Raw genomic sequence first — 27,354 nt, 5'->3', positions numbered from 1 at the left:
TGTGCTTTTGGATACGAGTCCTTCAAGATCTAAAATGTATATATCGGTGGAAAATGCTTTTATTTAACTGGATTCAACCTCTCCATGCACAACAATAAAACTAACCAAAGGTATGCGGGGGTAGAGTCAATAAATTGTACAACGTGGTTTAAAAAGGGCAACTGAGGAGACTTGCTATTTATTTATTGGGGGGGGGGGGGGGGGGGGTGGGGGGGGGGGGGGGGGGGGGGGTCTTTAGTGGTCAAATCTGTTTCCAGGTCCTGAAAAGATCAGCAAATGAAACTCTGATCACAACTGAACAACCTTTTGTAGAGACTGGCTGCATAGATCCTGTGCTGCCCTAGTTCTCCTCTTTCTTCTCTTCTTTCTCAGCCTCTGGAACAAGAATGACCTTTCCAATGTTCTTCCTTTCCTGCATCTGCCTCATTGCATCACCCACCTGAAGAGAAACGGAGAGCGAGACTGTCAGACAGGCTCAGATGGGGCTCTGCTTTAACGGAAGACAATCTTCAGCGTGGTGGCAAGACAATACAGACTACAATCATAATGAAAGGGACAATAAAGCCTCAATCTAAACAATACAGAATCATTTGAGAAAGTTACTATTCTAAACACAAATCAGAGGTGATTAAATCTGGCACCCAAATCCTAATCCAGCCCAGGTTTTTACTCCAACCTAACCAACAGTTTATTGCATTCATCTTCAGTGGTTATTATTCTATGCACATCAGATGTAAATATTTAGGGAAGGAATGCAACAAAGTAGATTGGAAGAGGATTTAGCCATTCCTGATGACTTAATGTATTTTAAAAGGCTATTACTCCTTTAAAAGCATGTCTGAAAAACAGATTACTTCTCAGGGTCATATTTAATAGTTCTGGCCTCCGCCTTTCTGGGGCTATCAGTCTTTCATTCTCTTAAACCGCTGGAATGTGGTCTGTGAAAATGCATTTTGTAATGAAACCTGCTTTGGCTACAACTGATCTTGGCACGTTCATTGCTTTACTCAGGAAAGTAAGTCTGGCTACAGAGTGCAAGGCAACAACATTTTTACATGTACAGTTAATTCAATGAAAATCTTAAAAAGGGTTACAGAAACGGTTCAGTCAAAGCAGAAAATCCTTAATACAATATAAAATAAAAAACAATACAAGGAATGCCTTAAAAAAAAGTGTTCAGCTTGTATACAGTGCCACTGAACTTTGAAGGGCCAGTAACGCTTTCTTGATTTTAAACAAAATACTCTATCACGGAATGGCGCTAAATGTAATTGTGTCCTTAGACAGTTTCAGCAAAATTAGTTAGATGGTCACACTAATTACTTACTGATGTTTTAAAAAATAAAACATAAAAAAAACAAGATCTGAATCCTGTTTCCTCTGTGAGGCTTAGATGTCTAAGATGAGATTCATTTTGTTGCTCGGTCATTAAATGGATAATTTCACAAACCACTACAATACATACTGGATTTAAAAGTATGTACTGTACTATAGTGAACGTGTGGTCTCTAGTTTTGGCAAGTAATATTTTTCAGAATCATATATCATTCTTAATTAAAAATACTACTTCTGTTAAATATAGTACTGTACCAACAAAACCAATACATTTAAACAGAAGCCTACTTATTTTAAAAATGTCCTTTCAAATATGTATTTGATATTATCTGTTTTTCAGGAAACACACAAAAAAAAAAAAAAAAATGGTTGGAACGGGCCAAAATGAAATAAACGCGTATGACACATCTGATTAACTGTCACTGAAGTCAATTTTAGAGTGCTGACTGTAGTAGAGCTACAGCCTGCTTGCCAGAGGATACTTTTCTTGACATTGTATTTAGACTGAAAACATTTTCCTGTCCAGCTCCTTAACTTTGCTACACATTAATCCATCAGCTCTTTGGAACAGTACAAGAGAAGCTAAAGTTACATTTGTAGCAAATTACAATTTCACATTGCTAATGCAATAAACCCCTTTAAAAATTATGAACTGCCAAACACAGGCAAGCTGTTCAGATTACTCTTCAAACCATAATAAACATTGTGGTGTATACAATTATTCTGAACAGTAGCGAATCGAAACAAAACAGCATCATTCAAACATGACCCTCCCTCATGTACTGATTATTCCACAGTAATCCACTAAATAGACCTGTAAGATGATAGATTTTCAGAACCTTGGCTCATAAAATGCCCTTTTTAAATGATCTAAACTGTGCAGTACTTTGTTTTCCTGCTGTTTAGATCAATCGACTATCTGTGTGACAGATCAATTTGTCAATCTAAAACAAGGTGATGGGAGTTCAGATGATTGAATGCTTTGTAGAAATGAAATATAATGGAGTGTGAGATCACCGATATGAGCAGAGATAGATCTCTCTCAAAAAAAACACATGAAGGCTATATTTGCATCCTGAGCCATTTGAAAAAAAAAGGCATAATACCACAGTAGCAATAATTCCGCTACAGGAAAATATACTTGAACTTAGACCCATTCAACTCTGAGACCATCACTTTCAATTCAACACACAAAATGTCTAGTTTTCAATCATCACTGGAACACCTACAGTACATTTGTATCTCAGAGAAACTGGAGAGGAACAGGAAATTAACAAGGTAAAGGCAAATCATTCAACTAAAGCTGAAGCACCAATGGATAACGACATAGAACATCTGTACAGCACTGAAGCACTACTAAAAAACCCAACTGTACTGCTGAACCTCGTCTTTAATATTAGCATCACAAGCGTATCTATGTATTACAAAAAAAAAAAATAGATGGGTCTCTTCAGTGAGTTACAGGAAAATAAATCCCATCTGGTTTCTGCGACAGTTTATAAAATGACTACCTTCGGTCTCATAATTTATGACGTCACAGAAATCCCAGATGGGAATTATTTTCCCATAACTCACTGAAGCCCATCTATTGTTCTCTATATACACTGCTCCCTTGCTATAACGCGGGTCTCGGGGGACACACAATATGAATGTTACAACTGAAGAGTGTTATAAATGGGGGATGGGGTGGGGGGCACTGCGGGACACAACACACACCTGACTAAAATACAAAATAAAACTACCACCTCTATAATGCACATATATTGAAGCAAAAATATAATTTTCTGTGAATTAACCATGCATAAAGCACCACATAAATCAGCGCTATATTTTTTACAAAAAGGTAACATTCCCACTCGTGGATCATTTTAATTGGCAGTTTTTAAAGTATAATTAGCCTGGCTAAACAACAGCCAGGAGTTCAGTTTGACAGACAAGCAAACCAAGTGCGAGAAGGAGAGCGGGTTGGTTCGGCTGAAGCGAAGCTCAAGCGTCTCGTCTCCTGGAGAAAGCTGCAGCTCCTTTCGCAGCAAAAAAGTAAATACATTAGGAAAGATAACCACGTAATAGGCCAAATATTTATTAACCTCGCTACTTCTATGCTGAATAAGATGTGTGTTATAAAGTGCCAGTGCAGCTGTTCTTCAGTTCAGATACTGTATCAAAAGGGAGAGACAGAAACTGAAGTTACACAGAGCAAGAGCTTTATAGCGAGGGAGCACTGTAGTAATGCAACTAATTTTGCATTTGTTGCTTTTCAGGTAAACGTTTAAATATTTAGGCACATTTCTAGAGAATGTGCCATTTTGAATGTGACAATGCTATTTTCTTCTGCTTTCATAAATATTACAGTTTATAGTTTGGAATCTAAATTTTTTAGACTGAAATTTATATATTTTTTTTTCCCCCAGCCCTACATATGACCAGTATGATGATGTTCCTGTGCATTTAAGCAAATCTTTTGAAAATCACTTGGAGAGGGTTAAACACATTCCAGAATCTGCAGCAGGTGCTCCTGCAGTACAGATCTACTGTTTATTAGACAGGGTCTGCTTTTCTTTCCTCTCAACATTGTCTCTTAGCAACAATAAAACTGCTGCCTGTGTCTCCAATTGTTTCAGAAAAAAAGGATACAGTTGCATGATTAGAGACTATAATTCACCCCAGCGACGTTCACACGATTCAGTTACGAATCTGCCTAATGCTTGAAGCACATACTTTGATTCAGTCAGAAAACAAGGTCTACACAAAAAAAAAAATCATACAATATATGTAAGCGATTGACAGCACATACAGAACTGTGAAGAAACACTGCCAGTGAATGTTACTACAAAGTGCCTATTATACATCATTAGTGTGTTGCTCTATAAAAGCAGGAATGCACAGAAAGTATCACCATCATGGGCAGTGAAATAAGACAAATATGTTCATTTTCCAGTTTCATGTGCAATTATAAAACCACTGAGCCTCCCATGCAAATCAGGTTGCTCGTCAGCGTATTCACTTTCCAAGACCTACTGCAACACCATTTCATTCCATACCCGAAGCGGTCAATAAAACCACGGTATGTGATGCTTGCTCTGTGTTCAGCCCACAGCTATCCAGTCTAAAATATTCTGCATCAACAACATGGACAGGGAACCCATTTAATCTCATTCCCTGTCCTAAATCTACCTCCATTTAATTTCCAACTGTTATCTGGTTCTGGTTTATGTGCTGCACTGAAAGTATTGGGTAGCTTTAACATTATCAACTCCTTTTGAGATCTTGTAGAAGTGGAATTGCGGCAGGGTTTATCAGCAGACTTTTGCTTTAAATGACCTTGATATCGTGTGCTTACCTACCTGGCACACACTGGTCTCCAAGTTACTTTTCAGACATGGCTATTTTTAGGCATTCCAAACAGGGACAGGCTTTTGACCTATTCATGTTCATTCAACTTGTTTCTTTAAAACTCAGGACTATGAAAACTGTGCCAGCTACTTCACTGTCAGCTGATGTGAAAAGTAAACAGCAAGGAGGTAGTCTTGTTTGTGTCAGATAAGAGGAATAGAGTCAGAGGTGCATGGAGCTACTTCAAAATAGTGCTAATAGGAATTTATGGAAGTAAGTTTGCCAGTGTGTACCAAAATGTAACAAAAGCCCTGAAGCACTAAGATTTCTTGTTCTATAGACAGGCTGTCAACTGGATACTAGTGAAACTATTACAACAGAAAGTTATTACTAGTTTGTATTTTGTTATTGTGACCTTGAAGCAATCCTTAAAGTAAAAAGTATTGCTCAAAAAAAAAAAACTAACTTACATATTTTCAATGAAAAATTCACAGCTATCTGCAAGACATTGGACTTAAACATCAACATTATTAGGTCAGAAAAATAGTCGAGATGACAAGACAGCCTTTTAGTTAAAATTTTATCCAGATTTAAAGCCAGGGGCAGGGTGTATTTTGGTTAAAACTAAAAAGTAGAAACTCAGGCTTGGCCTGCAAAAAGCAGGCATGGGTGTAGACTCACTTTGAATACTGAAGCTCAGGTAGACTGGATATGCTTTTCCAATGGTGTAGTGCTTCCAAAATATTACCAGTAATATTTCTACTTAATACAAATCAATGTCTGGCTGCCTTGTCTTCATATTGTTTACATTAAGCTAAAGATTTGCAAATTTACTGTCAACATGTATGAATGATCTTTCGTTATTGCATCACAATAATTAGATCACAACTTTGAATGTTTAGTGCAAAGGCCATGCTTACCATACCCTCAATGTTTTTGTGAGTTTAGCGCTAGCAATGTATTTGTATTTTATTCAGTTGTATGAAATGGAAAAGAATTGTGAAGCATGGGGTTTTTAGATTGACTGAAGCTGTTGTTGCAATCCATTTACATAAAATTACATTTTTAGAACAGTAATACAACATGGATTCAGAAAAATGACAGTCCTGTCTGGCAAACCTTACAAACTTCTTTAAAAGAAGTCACTGCAAGGTTTGGACACACTAAGTGTCTATGAAAAACACTTGGACTTCCAAAAAGCCTTTGACAAAGCGCTGCACGAAAGACTAAATCTAAAAGATGCATACAAGCAAGTACATGCAAGGGGATACAAAACTGGTTAAAACACAGGAAGCAGAGGATTTGGTGGGGAAACCTCCAGCTAGGCCCATGTGCTCAGCGGGGAGCTGCAAGGTTCCGTGCTCGGACCTCATGTTTCTTATCTAGGCCTACATCAACAATTTAGATCAGGGAGCAACCAGACTAATCCAAGGGGTTAATAATCTATGAAGATAGGTGGTAAGTGAATCTATTTATCATAGTACAGAAACCAGGACCAGAGGAGACAGTTGGATGGAGTGACACTTAAGGCAGAGGGAAGGAGACACTTCATACACAGTGGTGAGGGTATGGAACAGGCTACCTAGTCATGTTGTTGGTGCTGAATATTGGTATGGTGTCTTTTAGGACATGCCCAGACATCACTCCTTCCTGTGTCAGGCATCATTCCTCCAAGTTATTTTTTCTTTTTTGGGGAGTAAGGGGTTGGGCAGTCATCTGAAAATCACCCAAAAAAAACCAAAATATTTGATGCTTCCATTGGATGACACCGATCTCAAACTGCACACTCAACACTTCCCAAGCTTTTCCACTGCAGGGATCACCTGGGTCGGAAGAGCCAACCAGTGCATGGTCTGGCAGTGGCTAGTGTTGCGTTGGGAGGAGGACGTCTCACCATGGCTGCCACCCATGGACTATTGCTGCCCCTGTTTCTGGAATGGAAAGACAATTGGGACTTTGGGACAAAGGGGGGGGGGGGTTGTGGCCATTAAGACCAGGTGTGCTTTGCACAAAGGGGTTATATGTGGCAAAGTGCCCCACCCCTGTGCTATTTGTGTTTTATGTTGTATGTAGTGTGTTAATGTATAAAGTGCATGGGGTACAATGTGGCTTATATAACAGTGTACACAAGTGTTATAAAGTGTAGTTTGTATTTCGGCATGGGTATTGCACTTCACATGCTGGGATTCAAGTGAATAATTAATTAGTAATTGAATCCTGGCACAACAGTACATATGATGCACATTTTACTCACTCTGGGTTGTGTGTTCGTAAGTGGAGAACGGGTGAGAGAGAGAGAAGATATATTTATAGGGGAGGGGGGGCAACGTTGACCTGGGTGTCCTCTGCTCACCACGCACCAGCGACTCCAGTGGTCTGGCCATGCGCCCGCGGGCTTGCTTGTAAGCTGCGTTGTCATCTGACACTGTAGCTCTGGGTGGTTGCATGGTGAGTCAGCAGTGTGTAAAGAAGCGGGCGGCTGACGGCACACGCTTCGGAGGACAGCGTGTTTTCGTCTTCCCCACTCCAGAGTCAGCGCGGGGGTGGTAGCGGTGAGCTGGGCTTAAATAATTGGACATTACTAAATTGGAGAGAAAACAAATAAATTGGCGACCACTAAATTAAAATAAATAAATAAATAAATAAAAAGCATTTGTAACCTGTTGGAATGGCCAGACAGAGTCCACTCTAGGCTTGATCTTTCCCTGCTTGTAGAGGTCCAGTATTTTGGACAGGACACCTCCCACCAGTTCCATCTCCTCGTCCAGGAAGCCCAGGTGATACCCACACACTGCCTTGTTAGACTGCAGCAGCTGCATGGCATTGATGCTGAACTGGTTCCACCAGGTCTTAGCCAGGGCCATTACATTTTTCTTCTGCCCAGTCAAAAGGTTTGCAGCACCTGAAAGGAGACAAAAGAGAAACCTTCATATTTACACAAATACCTCACACACATCCATCATGCACTTTCACCTTTGTCTAAATGCAAACAAATATGACAGCATTGCAGAGGATTGTTTAAAACACTGTATGGCATTTGTTAACCAATAGCACTCTTATCAGCACAGGCCAATGCTTTTGTGTTTCTTTTAGTAATTTTATTTTACTGATGGATGGGAGATTTTTTTAGCTGTATGTTCTAAATTGTAGCAGGCGGTTTGTCTCGCACTGGGCGGCCATGGCATCCAACAAGGCCTTTACGAATTGGGTGCTTGTATATGAAAGTTTGTTCCTTGTTAAAATACATATGCTTTTAAAGGACAATTTCGCCGATTCCGAATGGAATTTCCTCCGTTCCATATATTGCATTTAAATTGTTTTCTTTAGCTCTTAAGCAGCCAGGTGTGATGTAGCGCCCCCTGTCGTTTGGTGTAGGAAGGCAGAATATTACCTTCTTGATGCTTTAGAAATCACCACGGAGGCTTAAGATATTGTTCAATGCTGTAGCACACTTAAATTTACAACAGTACAGAACAAGTGTTCTGTCACCAACAGTGTAAAACACAACACAAAAATAACCCTAACCCCTTTCTGGGTCCTAAACTCACCAAGTCTGACCTTCCCACACAGTCAAATAAAACCTTCCCCGTTTACTTACCCTATTTAGTTTTAGCAGCAACTGCTTTTACACCCTCCTTCTCTTCACTAACGAACTTGAAGCCTCAGCTTTTACACAGACTGGAATCAGGTGCAATTACCAACTGAGATTGTTAGGTGATTGAGCTGATAAATCTGCTCAATCACCTTGCCCATACTTCAAGTGAACCCTGGTTTGACCTGCTCTTACCAAATATGGAGTGTATACTCCTTGTGCCCAGGGTCCCAATACCTGCCCATATAGGTGGGGAACATACACTATCATGAAGTGTATACACACACTACATATATTAGTGGTTTCCAGAAGTATTCAGATTTCGTTGGCACTTGAGCGTACTCCAACACTTTCAAATTAGACTTTACATGTAGAATCTACACAAACTACGCCACACTGAAAGTTAAAACATGCATATAGAATATAAATAAATAAGACTTACAGAGAAAAACAGATTAAAATCTCAGTTGCATAAGTATTCAACCCCTTTGCTATTGCAGTCCTTAATCGGCTCAGGTGCAAATGATTTGTTTGGAAGGTCACAATTAGTGAAATGGTTGGCCTGTGTTTACTCAAGAGTGGTTTAACTTGTAGATAATTTCCCTCAGGTATATAAAGATTTTCAAGCTGCAACTCAGAGTGATCCAATAAAGCAACCATGAAGGCCAAGGAGCTTTTGATACAAAGTCAGGGATAAAGTGGTAGAGAGGAACAGAGCAGGAAATGGGTACAAGAATTTCAAAAAAGCGCCGATTATCCCTCTCAGCACAGTGAAGTTCATCATTAAGTGGAAGATGCACCATACCACCCAGAAACTACCCAGATCAGGTCACCTCCCAAACTGAGGAAACTGGTTCAGGATGTCACTCTGAAGCCAACAATGACCTTGACAGATCTGCACAGTTCTGCGTCAGATGGGAGTCAGTGTTCACACATCAACAATAAACCGGCCCTACACAAAGCTGGCCTGTATGGACGGGTGGCAAGAAAGAATCCATTACTCAAAAAGCCTTTAGTGTGTTCCAATACCCTTGAAATAAAAGCTTGTTGATATTGACTGGATATGGGATGGAAACCTCAACATTTGGACTTTGTTTTTATACAATATTTTTTGGTTCGTATCACCTTTACAACTGTCTTGCAAACCATGAATACTGAACACCCATCAAAGCCCACTTTGTTGCATGCATTTATCAGTAATAGCAGTGGTGTATGGCATCAGCAGCTTTAACAGCCTTGCTTCCAATAGAAACAATGGACTACAGTCCCAGAGACTTACAGCAATAAACACACTTATCAGGAAACGCTTGTTTTTCAAGAAAGTTCACATTCGTGGCTGACATTTGAATTTGATCAGTTTTTGATATCATCAACATTGGTGGCACCAATACTGCAATCATAATTTTGATCCCATTGCAAGACAATGCAAATGCTAATACCATATACAGCGCTCAACAGGACCCTGCAGAACCGCATCAACTGATGTGCATTTTAAAAGGGCCAGTACAAAATACTTTCAAATAACTATTGTACATGACCATGGGTTTTATTTTATGATATACCAAGTAGGTATAGCATCGAATAGTCAACTAGACGGTAGTCGACCAACTGCATGTCACGTGATGTCAATTTCAAAAAGCAGCAGAGCAGTACTTTACTACCAGTAAAATTACATTCATAAACAAACAGTCATCTGGACTAGTAGCAAATTAGCAGTGTCAGTATTTGAATTGTACTTGGCCGTTTGTGAAGCGAGTGGTTTCAGGTGGACGGAAGCAGAGTTTCATCATCAGGGTGCAGGAAAGGATAGAGCAAAAAAATAAAATCAGCACTGTAAACAGCACACTATATATGCTACATAAAATATCTGAAAAGGTGTCACCACTCTACCCAAATTAGCAATAAATAAATGTGTTTCTGCTTAATCTGCAAATACAGGGAATAATTTACAAATGCTGTATCCAATATTATATTAAAAGATATCAAAAGTGACAGCTCCCTGCAAACATATAAACAAATGCTATACCCACACTGAGACGGAACGAAAGAATGACTCAAGGTTGACAGAGAGACTATCCCTAGCGTTGAATAATAAGGACTCTGACTCTTTAAAAGACCATAACCCATTGTAGTTCTCTCACCATTAGCCCTTCACTATCAAAAGCCACATTTGTCTAAATCCCCTCTCCATTTAAAGTGTGGGAGATAAAGCCTGGAGTCACAAGTGAGTTCCATCTCCCTCCTACATGCCAAACACTGCTGTATCTGTAGCCACGGGACAAAGGGATTGAAGACAGCTTTCTTCCAAAGAAAGGGGAATATGCTACACTGAAATACATTCTATTCTCTGGTATGAAACAGCAATTGTTGGCTTGTACATGCTTTTGATAGCAGCTCAATAAGCATGTAGAATTATTTGGCAAGCAGTCGTTACTTTCAACAACCTTGCAGAGCTAACATCTACCACCATGCATGCTTAAGATGCCTACTATACTTTAACTGTCTAACAAGCAAGCCGCTCCCAGTCAGCTCATCCTTCCCCCTTTTAAAATCACCAGGCCAGGTGGAATATTGACCTTTAAATCTCTAGAAAAGTACTTTAAGTATGCCAGTAATGTACATACCCCTGTCAAGGCTGTAAATGGGAAATTAGAGCTATCAGTAGGATGAACACATTGATGATCATAATGTACATAAAGTACAGAAGAAACGGCAATGAATAGGTTTAGTTTAAAAAGTGGTATTTAACACAGAGATGTCATTAGCAAATGAGGTGTTGAATTCATGACTAGGGTTGCCGCCATTGTTTACTACGGTATGTTTGGTCACAGCTCGTGAGATTTCATTTGAAACAGGGTTAAACGTTTTTTTCATTTTCCGTTTTGTGGTGTTATTACTTCCTCACAATTCTTTTACTTGTTCTTGGTGAAAGAACCACCTTTCTTCAAATGCTTGGAAATGTTCTTGTATCCTTCTCCAGCTTTGACATAAATAAATTCTGCCTAAGGTCTTCAGATAGCTCTTTACTTTTTCCCCCCATATTGACTTATTGGTAATGACAGTAATCATCCTATGCCTAACCCCTTTATACTCCAAGAATGTTCAACTACAATCCAGCATTTCCTAGACTGCTAGAATTATGATAATGCATAACCGAATTCTAGAAAATGCTTTGTTGTAGGAGTAAAGGGGTTAGGCATAGAATGACTGCTGTGGTGAATTCAACCCCAACTGTTGCATTAACAGTTTTTTGCAATTTCTTTTTCCCGGGAATTTCTCAGTTTATTTTTTACAACTGAAGACTGGGAGAAAAATCAGATCAGTAATGCTTGAAAAATATTTAAAAAATGTATTTATAAAATTCTCAACATGACCATTGTTAAAATGCCACACTTACGTGTTTAACATTATTAAAATGTGTATTCAACAACTTACCAATAGCCTTTTGTATTTGAAGTTTCTCAATGAAATTCAACATTTATCACTAGAACCGCAATGAGGTTCAGCATGACCCATTTTGCATTTGAAATGTTAATTCTTCCTTTGTAAATTGTATGTGTATGTCTGTTTTTTACTTTTCCTAAATATTTTAAAATAGCATAACTGTTTGTTAGCCAGAATCGCAAAAATGGTAAGTTAACAGTTCTACCTAGAACCGCCAAGTGGGTCAATTTGACCCATGCATTACAATACTTTTTTTAAATGCAGCAAACAAGACGCGTGTCCTAGCACACGTTTTATTTATTTCAAGCCTTTTTGTTTGTAGACTGACCGAGACAGATTGCTACGACTGTGGATTTGTCAAGATGCCAACTCAGTAAAAGCCAAGTTGCTTTATTTAAATATTTAAACCTTGAAAGTCATTTTGATTGGAATACAGCAAGCTATACTTGGATGCATACAGCAAACTGAAATGACAGGTAGGATAATAACTTGTGCCTAATATAAAACATATGTTACATACTCTTTTTACCTAATAGTTGGGGTGGCGGAAAGGCTACCACACCTGATAATTCTGGGTCAAGACTGGCCAAATTATGAAGAATTTGTTAAATTAATGGCACGTGACCGCACACGTAAACATGGCAGAAAGAAAAAAGGAACGAATTGGTGAAGTGTTTCCTTTTCATGCTGAAATGTCGTGTCCCCCTCCACCCATTTTCCATCCTAGAAAAATGAATAAAGAAAGACTGACTGCAAAACGGAATGTGAGCATCATTAGGACAAGGCTGGGGTCTGGTGGGAGACCGCTCGGGCGGTAACAAAACGCCAGTCAAAAGGAGTGGGAACACAGTGTGACCGAGAGGGTGAGGTCACTGGACTATCTAGAGCAGATGTTAATCCAGCCCCTCTCAGTATGCCGGACATGTGGTACTCAAGGACGGACAGTGTGGGGGCCAACATAATGACCCGTTGCTAGTGCACGCTTGGGGGCAGGTCAAGTCTATTGAAGGTAAGGATGTTGATGGCGCTGAGGCGCTAGTATATCCACACTTCAGTATCAAGGGGCAATTACTGTATACGGTAAACCTAGCTGCGAGCACAGGACAGCTTGTAACACAAATTATAGGTTCCCCTGTCTTGTCGGACCAAGGTCATGAGGCTAGCGCATGATATCTTTTTTGCGGGGCACCTCGGAGCTGACAAGACAAGGGAGCAGATATTGACTCGATTCTATTGGATAGGTCTTCATACTGATGTGTCGATGGGGGTGTAATGGGAAAGGAAGATTCAGCCAAGTGTTCCTTTGGCTCCACTGAGCGGTGGGACATGACAAAGATTGATTCTTTGTGGTAAATCTACCTCTTGACCTGCAAGCGTGCCAAGTAACGGGAACAGAATACTCCGACTACGTTAACTGATACTTCGTTCCGAGTCATTCACATAGAGACGGAACTTCGGTACACTAACTCATTGACCGGGAGGATCAATGTTGTGGCAGCTGCAGATCGTAAAAAGCAGCTGCAGTCATTTACCAAGAGTGTCGGTATAAAAAGGGGGCAAAGCAATGTATGTGTTAGTTTGTTTTTGGTTATTAAGTGACCTGTAAGGACCTGTATTTGCGTGGTAGATAATCGTGAGTGTTTGTTTTGTTCTGTCTACTGTTGCTTGTAATCACTAGACAGCCAACACGTTCCGGAGCTGTCACCAGAGGCCAGCACAAACCCGGGACAGCGCTTCACTTGTACTACTCTAAACTGTACTGTACCACAATCACCAATTCACGCACTAAACAGACTTGTGGTTATTGGGGATACAATAACGGGACTTATTTTGGGACCAGTCCAGGGATTATAAATTTAAAGTAATACATGCCACTGGATTACTTGCCAACATTATTATTTACTGTTTGTTTCACCGTCAGGCACTGGACTTAAGGAATAAAAATAAACCTGAATTACAATTGTCTGGCTGTTCTTTGATCACCTGCACACTATTATTAACCACTTTGTCAGTGGCCTATTAAAGTATTCAATTTTTCAAGATTCAGTTACGGTAGTTTGACTTCAAATGCACAACAAATCAAAACCGAAGCAATGAGGTGTTCTAATAAATCTGCAGACTACTTCCAGAAGGAAGTGCTGGAAGCAGAAAGATGCAGCCCTCACCATATGTAATGAGTTTGCCCATCGGTTTGAGGAGGTTAAAGGCCTTACAGGTGTCAGATCCACCAAGGGGGTCCAGAACAATATCAACACCTACAGAAAGGGGTGAGAAGAGAAGGCACATTAAAAACAAGGTCCAAAGAAAGAAAACAAACAAAACATGAAATAACTTCACAGTATGCAATCCTTCATATGTGCAACAGAGTCACTGTATATAGAGCCATTCTCTAGATAAGGGTGAAACGCATCTCCACACAATAACCACACACAATAAGTTACGCAAGAAGGTCTCATGCTTAAACCTTGGCAAGCTTCTTCTCAATTAGACAAACTTTTCTAGATACGTAAAAAATACGTGACATATTATGCTACTATCATGTATTATGTACTTTCCACTGTATATCATGTATTATGCATTTCTCTGTATTTACATCTTGTAAAGCACTTTGTGACGTTTCTCAAATGGCATAAAAAGTCTTGAAGCACAAAAAGACTGACTTCACCCATTCTCTGCTTCAATTGAAAAATAGATTTAAAAAAAAAGTAAATTCTTCCAAAAATTAAATAGTCTATTAATAAAATAAAAATCGAATAGTAGCATGCCTGGTCACAAACACCAGGCAGAAAACGTGTGCCAAATACTTTAAGCGCAGCACAGAAGCCAGTTGAGGAGGAGAGACTTCCTTTTCACACAGAAGCACTTGTTACTCATTCTTTCAGCATAGTGCGTTCACGGAGATCATTCTGCGCAGAATCTGACCAGTTTAGCCAGTGGGTTGGTTAAATTGGTTAGCTTCAGTGAACCCATCCAGGAATCTATAAGCAGTTTCAAAACAGGGTTTCACATTTGATTCTAGAATCGTTACATGAATTGTGTTTTATTTATGAATAAAGGCTGCAACTAAAATTTAAAATCGTGTAGGAATGCCTGCTTCATGCAGTTAGATGCCCGAGCCGAAGGCTCTTGAGGGTTCAAATGCTATTAGAATATGGATACGTTAAACAAAATAAATTAAGAAAATTACATTTTAATAATAGTTTTAACCTGATTTTATGAAGAACTAGTTTTTGTTGCTAAGAGTTTACCTCTGTATTCCACAAGTAATGATGTTCTCAAAAAACATCTGTGGTCTGTTCAGGATCTTTGGATTAAAGTGGTGGACCCTGTAGCTACTGCCAGTGGCGGCGTAAACAATACAGTACTGCATTTAATTAAAATATTCTACTTATATATATTATTGGTAATCCTGCTGTTGTGTTCATAAATTTCATTGAAAGTGCTGTCAGAGAACAGGTACCATGTCTGTGTTGCTGCTGATTAGTTGTCAGTCTGCACCCATTTGTTTTACACTTGAACTTGGCTACACCAGAGCTTATTTAGGAGTGTCATATCAAGGGGGTGAATACTTATCGAATGAAGACCATTTTATTTTTAATTGATTTATTTTTTCACACATTGGAAGTGCTGAGAAGGTTGTGTAAATCAAAAGGTAAAAAAAAAAAAAAATCCCATTTAAATGCATCAAGATTTCAGGTTGTAACACAACAAACTTTGAAAATGTCCAAGGGGGGTGGGGGATGAATACTTCCTATATAGGCACTATAGGAAGTAGACATTGACAGACTGTTCAGAGTGTGTGCAGAATAAAAACGGAAATTCTTCCAGCAGGAAAAGGTAAATATCAGAAGAGAACACAATGTAGGTCTGCAGGATGTTTACCTTCAAATCACAAAAAATTGACAGACTTTTGTTCATGCCTCTACTTTAAAAGGCACAAAAAATACAGATACAGCATAGGGAGGGTCTATTGCTCGTTGGATAACTGGACCCTCAAGTATTACTCAGTTAAACCGAAACTTCAAGCCTGGCCCGAGCAAGCAAACTGCTTTCATGTGGGCAGTTCTAGCAATAAGGGGGCTGTAATAAATTAAGAACTCATGCACTATTGCAGGACGTCCAAAAAGCCAGAATACACTGTGGTACTAACACATTCTAAAAGCAGCACTCTGCATTAGCTCAGTTCTACAATTAGCCAGTTACTGTGCACCTTGTATACTGACTTTTAAACCATGTTTCTCAAACCAAATTAAGCTGGATTACACTATATTATTTCAAACCGGAATTGATTTTCCATACATTCGCAAATCAGGAGACTGAGGAAACTATCAAAATCATGTTCCTTCAGCCTCAAAATATAAAAAGTTGTAGAAGTAGATGAGATGGTCATATTCAGTACATCAACATTTAAGGTATTATATTCTTCAATGGAATTTACACATGGCACACATGCTTAACACAACCATTAGCGTTGTGACATACCTTTGGGAGAAAGTTTCCGGATTTCATCTACATAATCCATGGTTCTGTAGTCGATGGTGTGAGTGACTCCATTCTCTTTGATGGCATTGTGCTTGGAAGCAGAGGAGGTTCCGAAGATAATCACATCCTTCACAGTTTGGCACAGCTGGGTGGCAGCAATCCCAACACCACCTTTGAAGGCAATCATTTAGAAATACCATTTAGCTGTAAATAAATTTAAATCAAATAGTCAATTAAAATATCTATCAAATCAACTTTAACTAAAACAAACATTTGTCTTCATCTTAAAATGAATTGATAAAGTTAACTAACTAATACTTTCAGCACGCTAACAAGGATCAGGGAGGACAAAGTTGGAAGTGCAGACAGAATTAGGCAGAGGGTAGGAGCCACTTTACACAGAGTGTTGATGGTATGCAAAGGGTTACTTAAATCCCCACAAATGGTTTCATAGGGCTACAGTTTTGAAAAAAAAAAAAAAAAAAAAAGGAGTTAGATTATATATTGGAGGAATCTACATATATTAAATAAGTGCATAAACCTATTTAAAACTAGGTGGTTGTACAAAAAGGTGGCCATCTTGGCCCCTAGCTGTTCATCCACAACAGAACCAAGATGGCTGCCAGCCACAAACACATACACACATCCTCTCCCTCGTGCATGCAAGAACACCCTGGCTAGCATTGCCGATTTTGTTTAAATCCCAAAAATAAAAAATAAAACACTTCCATTTATTTTATATAGTGCCTTTCATAGTGTACCACCATCACACAGCGCTTTACAAGATGCAGCAACAAGAAAACCAGCAAATGTGTTTATTTATTTTAAAGTACCGTATTTGTAGCTCTACTTCCAAACACAGTGCTGCCTCGCTACAAGGCTCTCGTTTATAACGAGCCTCAGATAAAGTTCTTACAGCATGTCCCCAAATTCCCCATACTAGCGATTCAGACAATATTTCTACAGTAAACACAGTATCGGTGTCGTTCAAACTGTAAACAACTTCAGTCTAACTTCCGTTTTTGTCTCTCCCTTTTTCATACAGTATCTTAACAGAAGAAAAGCTGTGCTTCCACTTTGACAGACATCTTATTCAGCATTAGTTTTAACTAAATAAATATTAGGCCTATTACGTGGTTATCTTTCCGAATGTATTTACTTTTTTGCTGGGAGAGGAGCTGCAGTTCTCTCCAGGAGACGAGACACTTCAGTCCCACTCCAGAAGCCGAACCTGGGGTGAGCCCATTCCCTCTTCCTTTTGCCCGATAAATACAGCATTTCTTACATTGTGCTTTGGGCATGGTTAAATCACAGAAAGTAAAACTGCTTCACTATGTGCATTAGAGCATATAGATGTATTTTAGTCAGATGTGTTATGTCCCGCGGTGTCACCCACCCCGTCCCCCCCGTTTATAATGCTCTTCGATTATAAAGCTCAGTGTGTGTCACACGAGACCCGCACTATAGCGAGGGAGCACTCTACTGGATCTTTAACGTTCTTAGGATGTTGCAAATGGTGGTTTGTGAATAATTACATACCAAGCCAAACTTACGCAATGTTAAATTAATACATAAATAAACCAAATTACCATTATGGCATCCTCCAAATGTGAATCATAATAAGTTTTGCCTTCTATAAAGGCTTTCTGCCATTTCATCACAGCTGTTATTATTGCATCACACACTGTCATGTTAACAACATTTTAACGTGCATAAGAGTTAAAATTCCCTTTTACACTCAGAATGATACATCCTTTATCAGTCTGTGTCAAGTTTTCAATATGAGAGAGAGAGAGAGAGAGACTGAAAACGAGGAACATTTCCTTCTCTACTGCTCAAAATATGATGAGACCAGTTTTTTACAAAAAGATCTCCCAAAAGATCTCTAACTTCAGGACAAAGAAGGTAGAGGGTAAGATGGTAATTATTCTGGGTGAGAACAGCGACACTGCACTCACAGCAGCTAAATATATCAGACAGTGTCATGAACAGAGACATAACCTGTAAAACCCTTCCATCATACATAGAGAGAGACACTGATACCACATTAACGCAGTTGTCGGGGTCCATAATTAGAGACTGCAATATTTGTGTTTCGCCTCAACGAACTTTGGTATTTCTGTTCCCGAAATGGCCAAATTAATATTGTAGCACAGGGGTTCCCAAACTTTACCCGAGGCCCATCTGTTCAGCTGCATTAGGCACACCGGCCCACGATCAGCACTCTTTGGGAAAATGTCAAATTAAAAACAATCTTGTATGTTTAAACCTGTAACATTGTAAATAAACCTAAAATCTAAAACTGACCTTTATTCATTTGAATAAATATTGTGAAATATGGACATCACATAGAATATGCACAGAGTGAAAATAATTTTCAAACATTAATTTTAGTAAATAAAATTGCTAATTTTTTTTTTTTTTTGTTTAAAATCAAACCTTTAAAAATTAGGTACCTTTGTATAATAATTTTAGAAACGCAGTTATTTTTTTCTTAGTCAAAATGAGAAACCGTGTGTTATTCCCTTCCAAATATCTGAACAAGAATCACTTGAGTAAAACCATTACAATGTGCACAAAAACATAACTTAAAACCTAATTTCTCAATACTAACTAAAAACGTCCAGCCGTTACGTCTAATGCTTAACTGTCAAGCAAAAAAAAAAAAAAAAAAAAATGAATGCGCACCACACAGAAGGAAACAAGAGCCTTGCATAAGTTTCTTTTCGCCACGCCTCTGTACAACCCAAATACAACTTGCAAAATCACTTTCAGTTCTCTCAATATCCCCCCAAAAATAAAAAATGAGTGCTTAACCAAAAGAAAACTTATGAAAATACCACCTGCAGCAAAATCTGAAATCAAACATTATTACTATTACTTTCCAACAAAAAATAATGCTAGAACATGACTGAACTAGCCAGTAGCAATAAAATAGCAGTATATCCAAATGTTACTAAATTACCAGTATGTAACAAGATGTATCAGTTTGATTAATAACTTGATTTAGTTAATACTGAAACATACATCAATACACAAAAACGTATTCACCATAGGCATCAACTGAATTTTTAAATGAATGTTGTCAAGTACAAAAATTAGTATGAAAACCTTTCTACAAAAGAAAAAACCCATTCCAGCACCTCAGAACTGAGCCCGTGGTACAAATGCACATAGACTTCTGCAGCTGCCTTTTTTTCTTTACACTTTGCAAAATGTGTGGTAGCTTATTGTAAATTTTACTAATGCTGAACACACTTTTTACATCTGCCAGCAGTGCGATCACATGACCTTAACTGCCCTATTGTCAGAGCTTTCGCTCTACATCCTGCCTACAGGTAGGCAATCTGTTAGCTCTGATTTGTGAATTTCTGCTTTGATTGACAGTCCGCTAATACTCCCTTGCTACATTATTTTTCTAGTTACAGCTGCTGCCAGTGCCTTCCGAGTGCGATTGTTAGAATAAAAAAAAAAAAAAAAAAAAGACAGAATGCCATTGCTCCAGTGTCGCACACCAGTTTGGGATCCCATTGTAGCCTACCATACAATTTGCAGGTACAGTCTTGCACAGAAGTTTGACTCAGCTGTCAGCTCCATCCACGTTGATGTGGGCTTTCATGTCCCCACCTACCTGGACGTTAATCAATCCTGGCTGAGGCAAGCTTACCGCTTCCCTGCTTAGGGTTGGTTTATATTTCCGACTGCGACGCGATTGTTGGTCTCGGTCAGCGGTGTCCGACGGTCGGAATGACATCATCCGCACTGCCTCGAGTTCCACCTCTTTAAAAAAATTTGTACGGCCTTTTCTTGTGTGTCTATCACTGCAACTTCTTCTTCGCAAACTTGAAACGGGTGTAGTTGCTGAAGATGTATGCAAAGTTTCAGAACAAAAATCGGTTCACCGCTTCCCAAGAAGATTTTGAAAGGTTTAAGAAAATGCGTCCGTTGGCCATCTTGTTTGACATGGGAGTGCAACTGTTTTTTTGCATCCAAACTCAGCTACACAGGACGATACCTACCAAGTTTCATGTTGATTGGTTACACCCCATGCAAACACGAGCAGTTTGAAGTTGATGGAAAAATAATAAACTAGAAGTTGCAAGCAACTTGGACGGCTTCCAAAGCATTCTTGTTCCTATCTGTGTTCCATAGTAACCATTACCCTAGACACCCTGAGTTTTAAGCTATTTTTGCATTTGAGATTAAGGAGAGGTCAAAGGTCATGGCAATTTTGGAATAGAGCATATATTGGTTCATTTGTGCATTTTACAATAATTATGATACGGTCTAAACTCTCAAGAGGAGAGCTAAACAAGTACTGCGTTTGAGTTTTAGCAAGGCAATGTACAATTTGACCATAGCTGAAATGTGATGCGACAGCCATTTTTATTTATTTATTTATTTTTTTAATGTAGCGACTTGCATTAAACTTGATAGACAACCTTGCCAAGGTGATGTATGCAAAACTTTGTATGAATTGGCATAACTGTTTGAGAAGACTGCATTTGAATACGACAAATTCAATATGGCCATCAAACTACGCAACATTTAAAAAAAAAATTTCCCCCCCTCGAACAAATTTGAACGTAGGCCATGAGGGGAGTATGTGCACCAAGTTTCAGATATCTGAATGACTTTTGAAAATTGACCAAAATTCTTGAAAAATCCAATATGGCTGCCACACCATGCAACGACCTTCGTCTTTGCTCCGACACAACTTCCCATAGGCCTCTACCACCATACCAAGTTTTGTGACTTTGTGCAACTGTTGATTTTAGACATTTAACTAGCTGCTGAAGCAGAACAGCGAGGATGAAAGGTCCAAGTTTACCCAGTGGAGGTGGGTTGTCGAGGATTTGTGGCACACTCTACAACCCAGTTTCTCAGAGACGTCAGATTCAGCGGCCAAGAGTTGCGTCGCACAGTGAAGAACTTATCTGAAGCAACAGAAGGGAGCAGCAACTGGCTGTGGTTGAGACTGAAAGATTCTGGATAGGAATCTCAAGCACAATAAAAAGAAAGCAATGCTGGTGTACAGGTACGTAAGCTGGGCTGAGCTGAGTGGGAGATGGAGGGGGGGTGGTGATGTTGGGACACCAGAATCACTGTTGAGCCCTCCTGAGGTGTTGTGGGCTAGTCAACAAAACAGAGGATGGAAGTTGCCCACTTGAAGACCCCAGAGATGTACCCTACTTCGCTCAATCCAGACAGTTGTCATGTGCTGGACAGACCGCACTGGGTTGATCCCTGCAGCCAGCATTTCAGCCGTTGTGTGTGCTGATGCGCTGGGGAGACAAAATGACCCGATCCCTGGAGCCAGCATTACACTTCAGCAATCAACACCAGACAGAAGGATACCTACATCAGATGGAAAACACCACAAATGGATGGAGATGCAGATGGATCACATTAGTTTACTGCAAAGCTACATCTTAGTTGGTGCTTATCTTGCCGAAATCAAATTAGGGCATCTGCTAAGAAACAAACAACCAAAACAAAGAGTTTGTTTTCTGTTTATAAGTAAAGAAGTTCCAGACAGATACTTAGACAGGGGTAACACACAAAACCGAAGTGTATTCACTTTAAATTACTTGATAAGATAACTACAAGTGCTTAATACATTAAAATTAAAATTAGGCCTTTAAAGTTAATTCCTAGACAGTAAGAGTTTAATATGTTTGTGTATTTAAAAACCTTTAATAAAAAGGTTTTCATGTATTTTTACTTGAGAAACTAAAACCCAAACAGTAAAACTATTCATTATTATTATATTTTTAATAATAAACTGGATTTATTCAAGGGCGATGGCAATTCAAATATAGTAAATGTGGTCCTATACAGAGTATATAATGTCACAATGTTTTTTCTGGTCCAGATTCACTACTGTATAGTAGCACTAGACAATCCAATACAGCACACCTAGGTCACCTTTGATCCGATTAACATTGCAGCAATCACAGCTCCTTATCTTACACCACAGTCAGCGCAGGAAAAGATTAGTTTGTAGTCATACTAAACAAAACTAGGAAACCCTATTGCCACATGTTTTGCATCGATGCAGTATACACAGATGCAGACATTCAATATGGTTCCTATTCTGATGCACTTAAACCAGCACTGCCCTAACAAGGTTTACAAACAAATGTACTTGTGTGTACTTTAATATTACCTTTAAGCAAAGCAAGTGGAAGCATTTCAGGAAAGGTTAGAGGAAGATCAGAAGAAATCCACCAAAAAGCAAATGCATTACAACTGTGACTTTTCTTTTAAGCATTGACTGCTGAGGGATGGAATGTGAATTCAGGATACAGATGTGCTTGTGAGAAAAAAAAAAAAATAGGAAGACAACCACTACAGATGAAACAATGCATTGTTGTTCTACTGACATTGTAGTATATTAGTGGGGGTATTCATGAAAAATTCATTACAATAGGAAAGCAAGTCCTGACGTAAACCACATTCACTCATTTACTTAATCTGTCCCTCTTTGCCTACGCTTGAACTCAATTAACCCTCTGTCAGTAGATCATAGTTTTGACCATAGCAATTTTTACATCAATTTATTGATCTGGCAGTTTTCCCCAATTTGTTGCATTGCCTCTGTTGTATACGGTCATGTCATTGCGAAAGTATCTTGTCACCCAATTAAAAAAATAAATCGCACTGCATCTGGTGTGTGGCAGTCTTTACACTGCATTTAACTCTGGTCAACACACTACAAAAGAGAAGGCACATCCAGGATTATTCTAGGGCTAGATGGTTATATAGGTTGGTTTCTTTTACAAAGTCCTGCAACACTAGATAAAACTAGTTTGACATTGTGTCAATCTGTGACAGAAGTTTTGAGTGTTTAGAAGGTTGTTTGAACCCCTGGATACCAAAGAAACCTTTGCAAACTTAAATAGAGTATAACAGTATAAGGAAGTATACACAAATTCACTCGGTTTCATGTAATTTGACCTTACTTAACTTCTGTTTGTGGGGTGTACCTTGACATTGACCACAATGCAACACGATAATTATGTAATGTGTAAATGTCATTTGGTAGTTCTGTGTGCAAAAGTTTCTTCACTGCTAGGGTTATCAAAACTTGTAATTGTAAAGTTTTGGCTGATCCACTTGATATAATATATCCTTACCTGCTGCCATGTGGATAAGTATGCTTTGGTTGGGCCTTAGGTTTCCAAAGTCGAAGATCATCATGTAAGCTGTGACATAGTTCACTGGAATAGCGGCTGCCTCTTCAAAGGTCATGCCTTCGGGCATCAGGAAGGTGTGGCTGGTTTGCACGGTAACCACTTCCTGCCACATGCCTGCCCTGTTCATTACTATCACCTTATCACCAAGCTGAAAGAAAGAGGTGGTCAGGTGTGACATGCAGGCAAGGAGGAAACAGGCAACGCACGATATCCTGAATACTGGCGTGAAGTGAATTATTTACCAAGTTTAAATTCTGGCTACTCATTTTTGGATTCTTTTTTTCATGATTACTTTTTTATATTACATTATAAAATGTATCTTTTGTTTGTTTTTTCACTATTTAAAAATATCCCATGTATCACAAGACAACGAACGCAGCAGGAGAAATCCAGTGGGCGATCTGTTACGTCACGGCTTCATATACAAGCAGAAAACAGTAAATCCCAGCGGGAAGGAAACTCTTTATACAGAAGACACAAAGCTTAGTAAAAAAAAAAAAAAAAAAAAAAAATGAGGAGCGAAAACTCCTCGCTTTGGAGCGAAACATTTATAAGCCCCCTCTCTCTCATAAAATATATTTTTTATAAAATAAATTTTTATTAAATCTAATCTTTTAAACCCCCCCCCCCCCCCCCCCCCCCCAAAAAAAAAAAAAAAAATCGGCAATTGTGTTTAAGAAAATAAACTTCTTGCTTTTAAAAATTTAAATATTTGTGAGTTTTGGTCTGGTTTGCTGGGTATAGATAAAGACAGTGAGAGTTAAAGGCATCATTATGCATTTATATTATTGAGCATTACCGTACACAGATTGCGAAAAAATGCAACTACTGCCATCACATCATATCAAACTTAAATAAATAAATAAAATAAGATCACTGTGGGTCCATGACATCCAGAAAAGAAAGAGATATAGCGAACATAAACTGGCTGATACAGGCGTTCCGGTTTGATGAAGGCAGATTTCAAAACCTACTTGACATTACAACATACAACTCCGGAAAATCTGAAATCAGAACCACAAGCTTCCTTCCTTTTATATATTCCTCGCAGGAGCCTCCTCCTTTCCCGATTGGCTCCTGGAAAATTACATCATGGCGAAAGTTGAAAATATTTTATCCGCAGCGCCGCTTCCCTCTGCACTTGACCGCCTTCATTGAAAAAAAACTGCTGTGCCGCGCCGTGTCCGGGTGAAAGCCCCTTAAAAAATTTAACGGCCCATTTATTCAGTGCCTGTCAGGCGCGTCAAGTCCAGTTTATTTTCAGAAGCGCGGTTTATTTTATACGCGCTGTTTAAAATCCCCCGCCCCCCGTCCCACACAGAGTAAAACAGGTTTAAAAGGCACTGTATATCACATGGACTCTGTACTGTGCCCCACCCCTTGTTTGCTGTATTTCCACATCTCTTCAGTCGTGAACATTGATAAATCCTTTCCTGATCAATCGTTTTATCACCAAACTCCTCAATATGATGATCCATGTAATTATTTTATTACTATAACATCCCAAATTGGCAGATTTTTTCCTGACTTGAAGTGAAAGTAGAGACTATAGCCCAGAGCACGGCTTCTATCAAAAGGGAAAAACAACGTCCATAAACTTGAACTTGAAGCTTATCTATAAAACTTCAGGTACATTCACACAGCATTCCAATTCCTAAAGCAAAGAAGATAGCGACCGACAAGTTGAAAAAGACATACAAATAGAATAAATCTAACACTGTTCAACAATGAATGCATCTCAATCATGACCTGAAGGACCAAGTAGAGCCTGCCAATTAAGCTGCATTACAAGGGGAGTTTGTGATTAAGACCACAAAACTTATTTAACTTGAGAACAAACAGTGTTCTGTTACAAAGGAAATGACTGTCCTTAGGTGCCGAGTCAATCCAAGAGAGTCAAAAAGTAGTCGGGACGGCAAATAAAAACCCTGCCTCTATGGCTGATGTATTTTCCTGATATATTAATCCAAAATAATGTTTCTTAAGACCAGTATTTTGCTTTGTGTATGTTGTTAAGAGTGTAATTATTTCTACAAATGGGTTAAAAGTAGAGATTAGCCCCACCGTACCAAATACCAGGTAATTTTGCTTAATCATTCATGTTTTGATACAGATCACACAAACTACTTGTAAAACGGCCTGTGATCTTTAAAGACTAAAATTGTATAATGTTCTTATAAAAAGATGCTTCTACCAAAACACTTGACACGTAAGCATTCAGAACTGTGAACCGAGCATACTGTGATTTGCATCCATTGTACATATGTGCAAACCCGCCCTGTGATGGGGAAGTATCAATGTAGGACGTTAGGACCGATATGTAACGGCATTACCTACCATTGTTGCATCCGTGTTAATACCGGAGCTTGAACAACAGGTATGGGTGTGTTTAGACAACAAAATTAAAAATAAATTAAAATCTGCAATTAACAAATCGTGCCCCATTTCACGTACTGTATGGGGACAGTCCTGTGCGGTTCACATATTGAACCGCCCAAACTGTTCATTCACGATTTCTCTCGTTAAACAACTTTGTAATTAAGGTTTTTCTCTTTTGTGATTTTTTCCGTGGCCGACAAGTCCCCCCCCCCCCAAAAGTCCATCATTAAAAGATTTACAGATGCTGCTGGTAACATTTGTTTTTATTTAAAATTATACGTGCATTGCATATTACTCATTTTAACGACAATACAACATAATGCTCCATTACAAAAGTATGTTTACAGATAGAATATATTTTTTACCGATCAGTTGTAGATTGCATTAATCTCACCTTCAATTGACTAAAAAGACTCAAAACGAGTCCATCCGTCAGTCAATCAGACATGCGCAGACCCACGTACATTGTTTATCTTCGTCAGAGACAACGGGCGGTGGCTACTTATTGAATAGTTGTATTACACATTCTGCAGTTTACATGCACGGCATTTGGTTCGAAAAATTCTTAGCTAAATGGACACTCCTCGACAATGACAGTTTAACTATTGCCATTAATGCATTGATGCGCCAATTAAAACATTTTGTGAATTTAAATAAAAAGTAGTGGTCTTCGCTCCAATTAATAAACATTCATTAAGGAAAGATTACATTTTAAATAGGCAACAGCAGTCTACACGGTATGCACACTCAGTCACAACATCGACTGTCAGTTTTAATTTATGTATACAGCATGTATGTGTGGCATTGCAGACTTGGCGAATCGCCACATTATTAACGATAATTACAACAAACTAGTAGAACGCATATAATCAAGCTACTATAGTTTTCCTGTCGCGACAAAACAGCAAAGTCCTCGATTTGTTCCGTTATTCTAGACAACAGAGGAATAAACAGCATAGTGTGTTTTTCAAATCTTTACGCTGCATTGCATTAGTGAAATTAAATCTTACCTTTCTGTCGGTCACACCTTCGCCCAAAGCCTCTACAATCCCCGAGCACTCCATTCCCGGGGTGACGGGCGGGGATGGAAGCCTGTCGTAGAGACCCTGTCTGCCCATCAGATCTGCAAAATTCAAACCACAAGCTTTCACCCGAACCAGCACTTCCCCGGCTTTCGGGACAAGCTCCCCCTTTTTCACCTGCAGCTTCACCTTATCGTAGCCCCCGTAGCCCGAGAGCACCAAGGACTTGTATGAAGCTTCATCGTGGGGCTTCTCAACTTCTTGTGCAGGCGGCGGCTGCTGCTCGTTTTGCTCGTCTTCATCTGGTTTGGTGTCTTGCTTTTGTTCTTCAGTCTTCTGTTGCTGTGCATCTGCTTCTTCTCCGGACATTGTTTTTTTTTTTTATTATTTATTTATTTATTTTAAAGTGAAACACTGAACGTAAAATACACAAACGCAAACCACTGACAAAGTCCAAAGACTTGCACCGCCAAGGCACAGGAAACAAGCGTGCAGTGATTAAGTGGTACTGTTTGCTGAACCCCTGAAGGTGACAGCTATATAGTGTGGCTCTAATACCACTTGTGTC

The 27,354-nt window shown here is 39.1% G+C and overlaps 1 protein-coding gene across 1 annotated transcript; it reads right to left on the bottom strand.

Annotated features, from left to right (window-relative positions):
* Positions 1–220: 220 nt before the first annotated feature.
* Positions 221–27,354, bottom strand: LOC121324326 (synaptic vesicle membrane protein VAT-1 homolog). The gene is made up of 6 exons (XM_041266050.1): positions 26,775–27,354; positions 23,326–23,533; positions 16,187–16,357; positions 13,870–13,959; positions 7,329–7,570; positions 221–439 (listed from the first exon to the last, which is right to left on the bottom strand). Exons 1-6 carry the CDS (start codon positions 27,153–27,155, stop codon positions 341–343), a joined length of 1,191 nt encoding a protein of 396 aa, XP_041121984.1. The 5' UTR covers positions 27,156–27,354; the 3' UTR covers positions 221–340.

This window comes from Polyodon spathula, chromosome 12 (assembly GCF_017654505.1).
Source record: "Polyodon spathula isolate WHYD16114869_AA chromosome 12, ASM1765450v1, whole genome shotgun sequence".
Lineage (NCBI taxonomy): Eukaryota > Metazoa > Chordata > Actinopteri > Acipenseriformes > Polyodontidae > Polyodon > Polyodon spathula.
The sequence above is the reverse complement of the archived record's forward strand: the minus strand, read 5'-3'. Positions and strand labels throughout refer to the sequence as shown.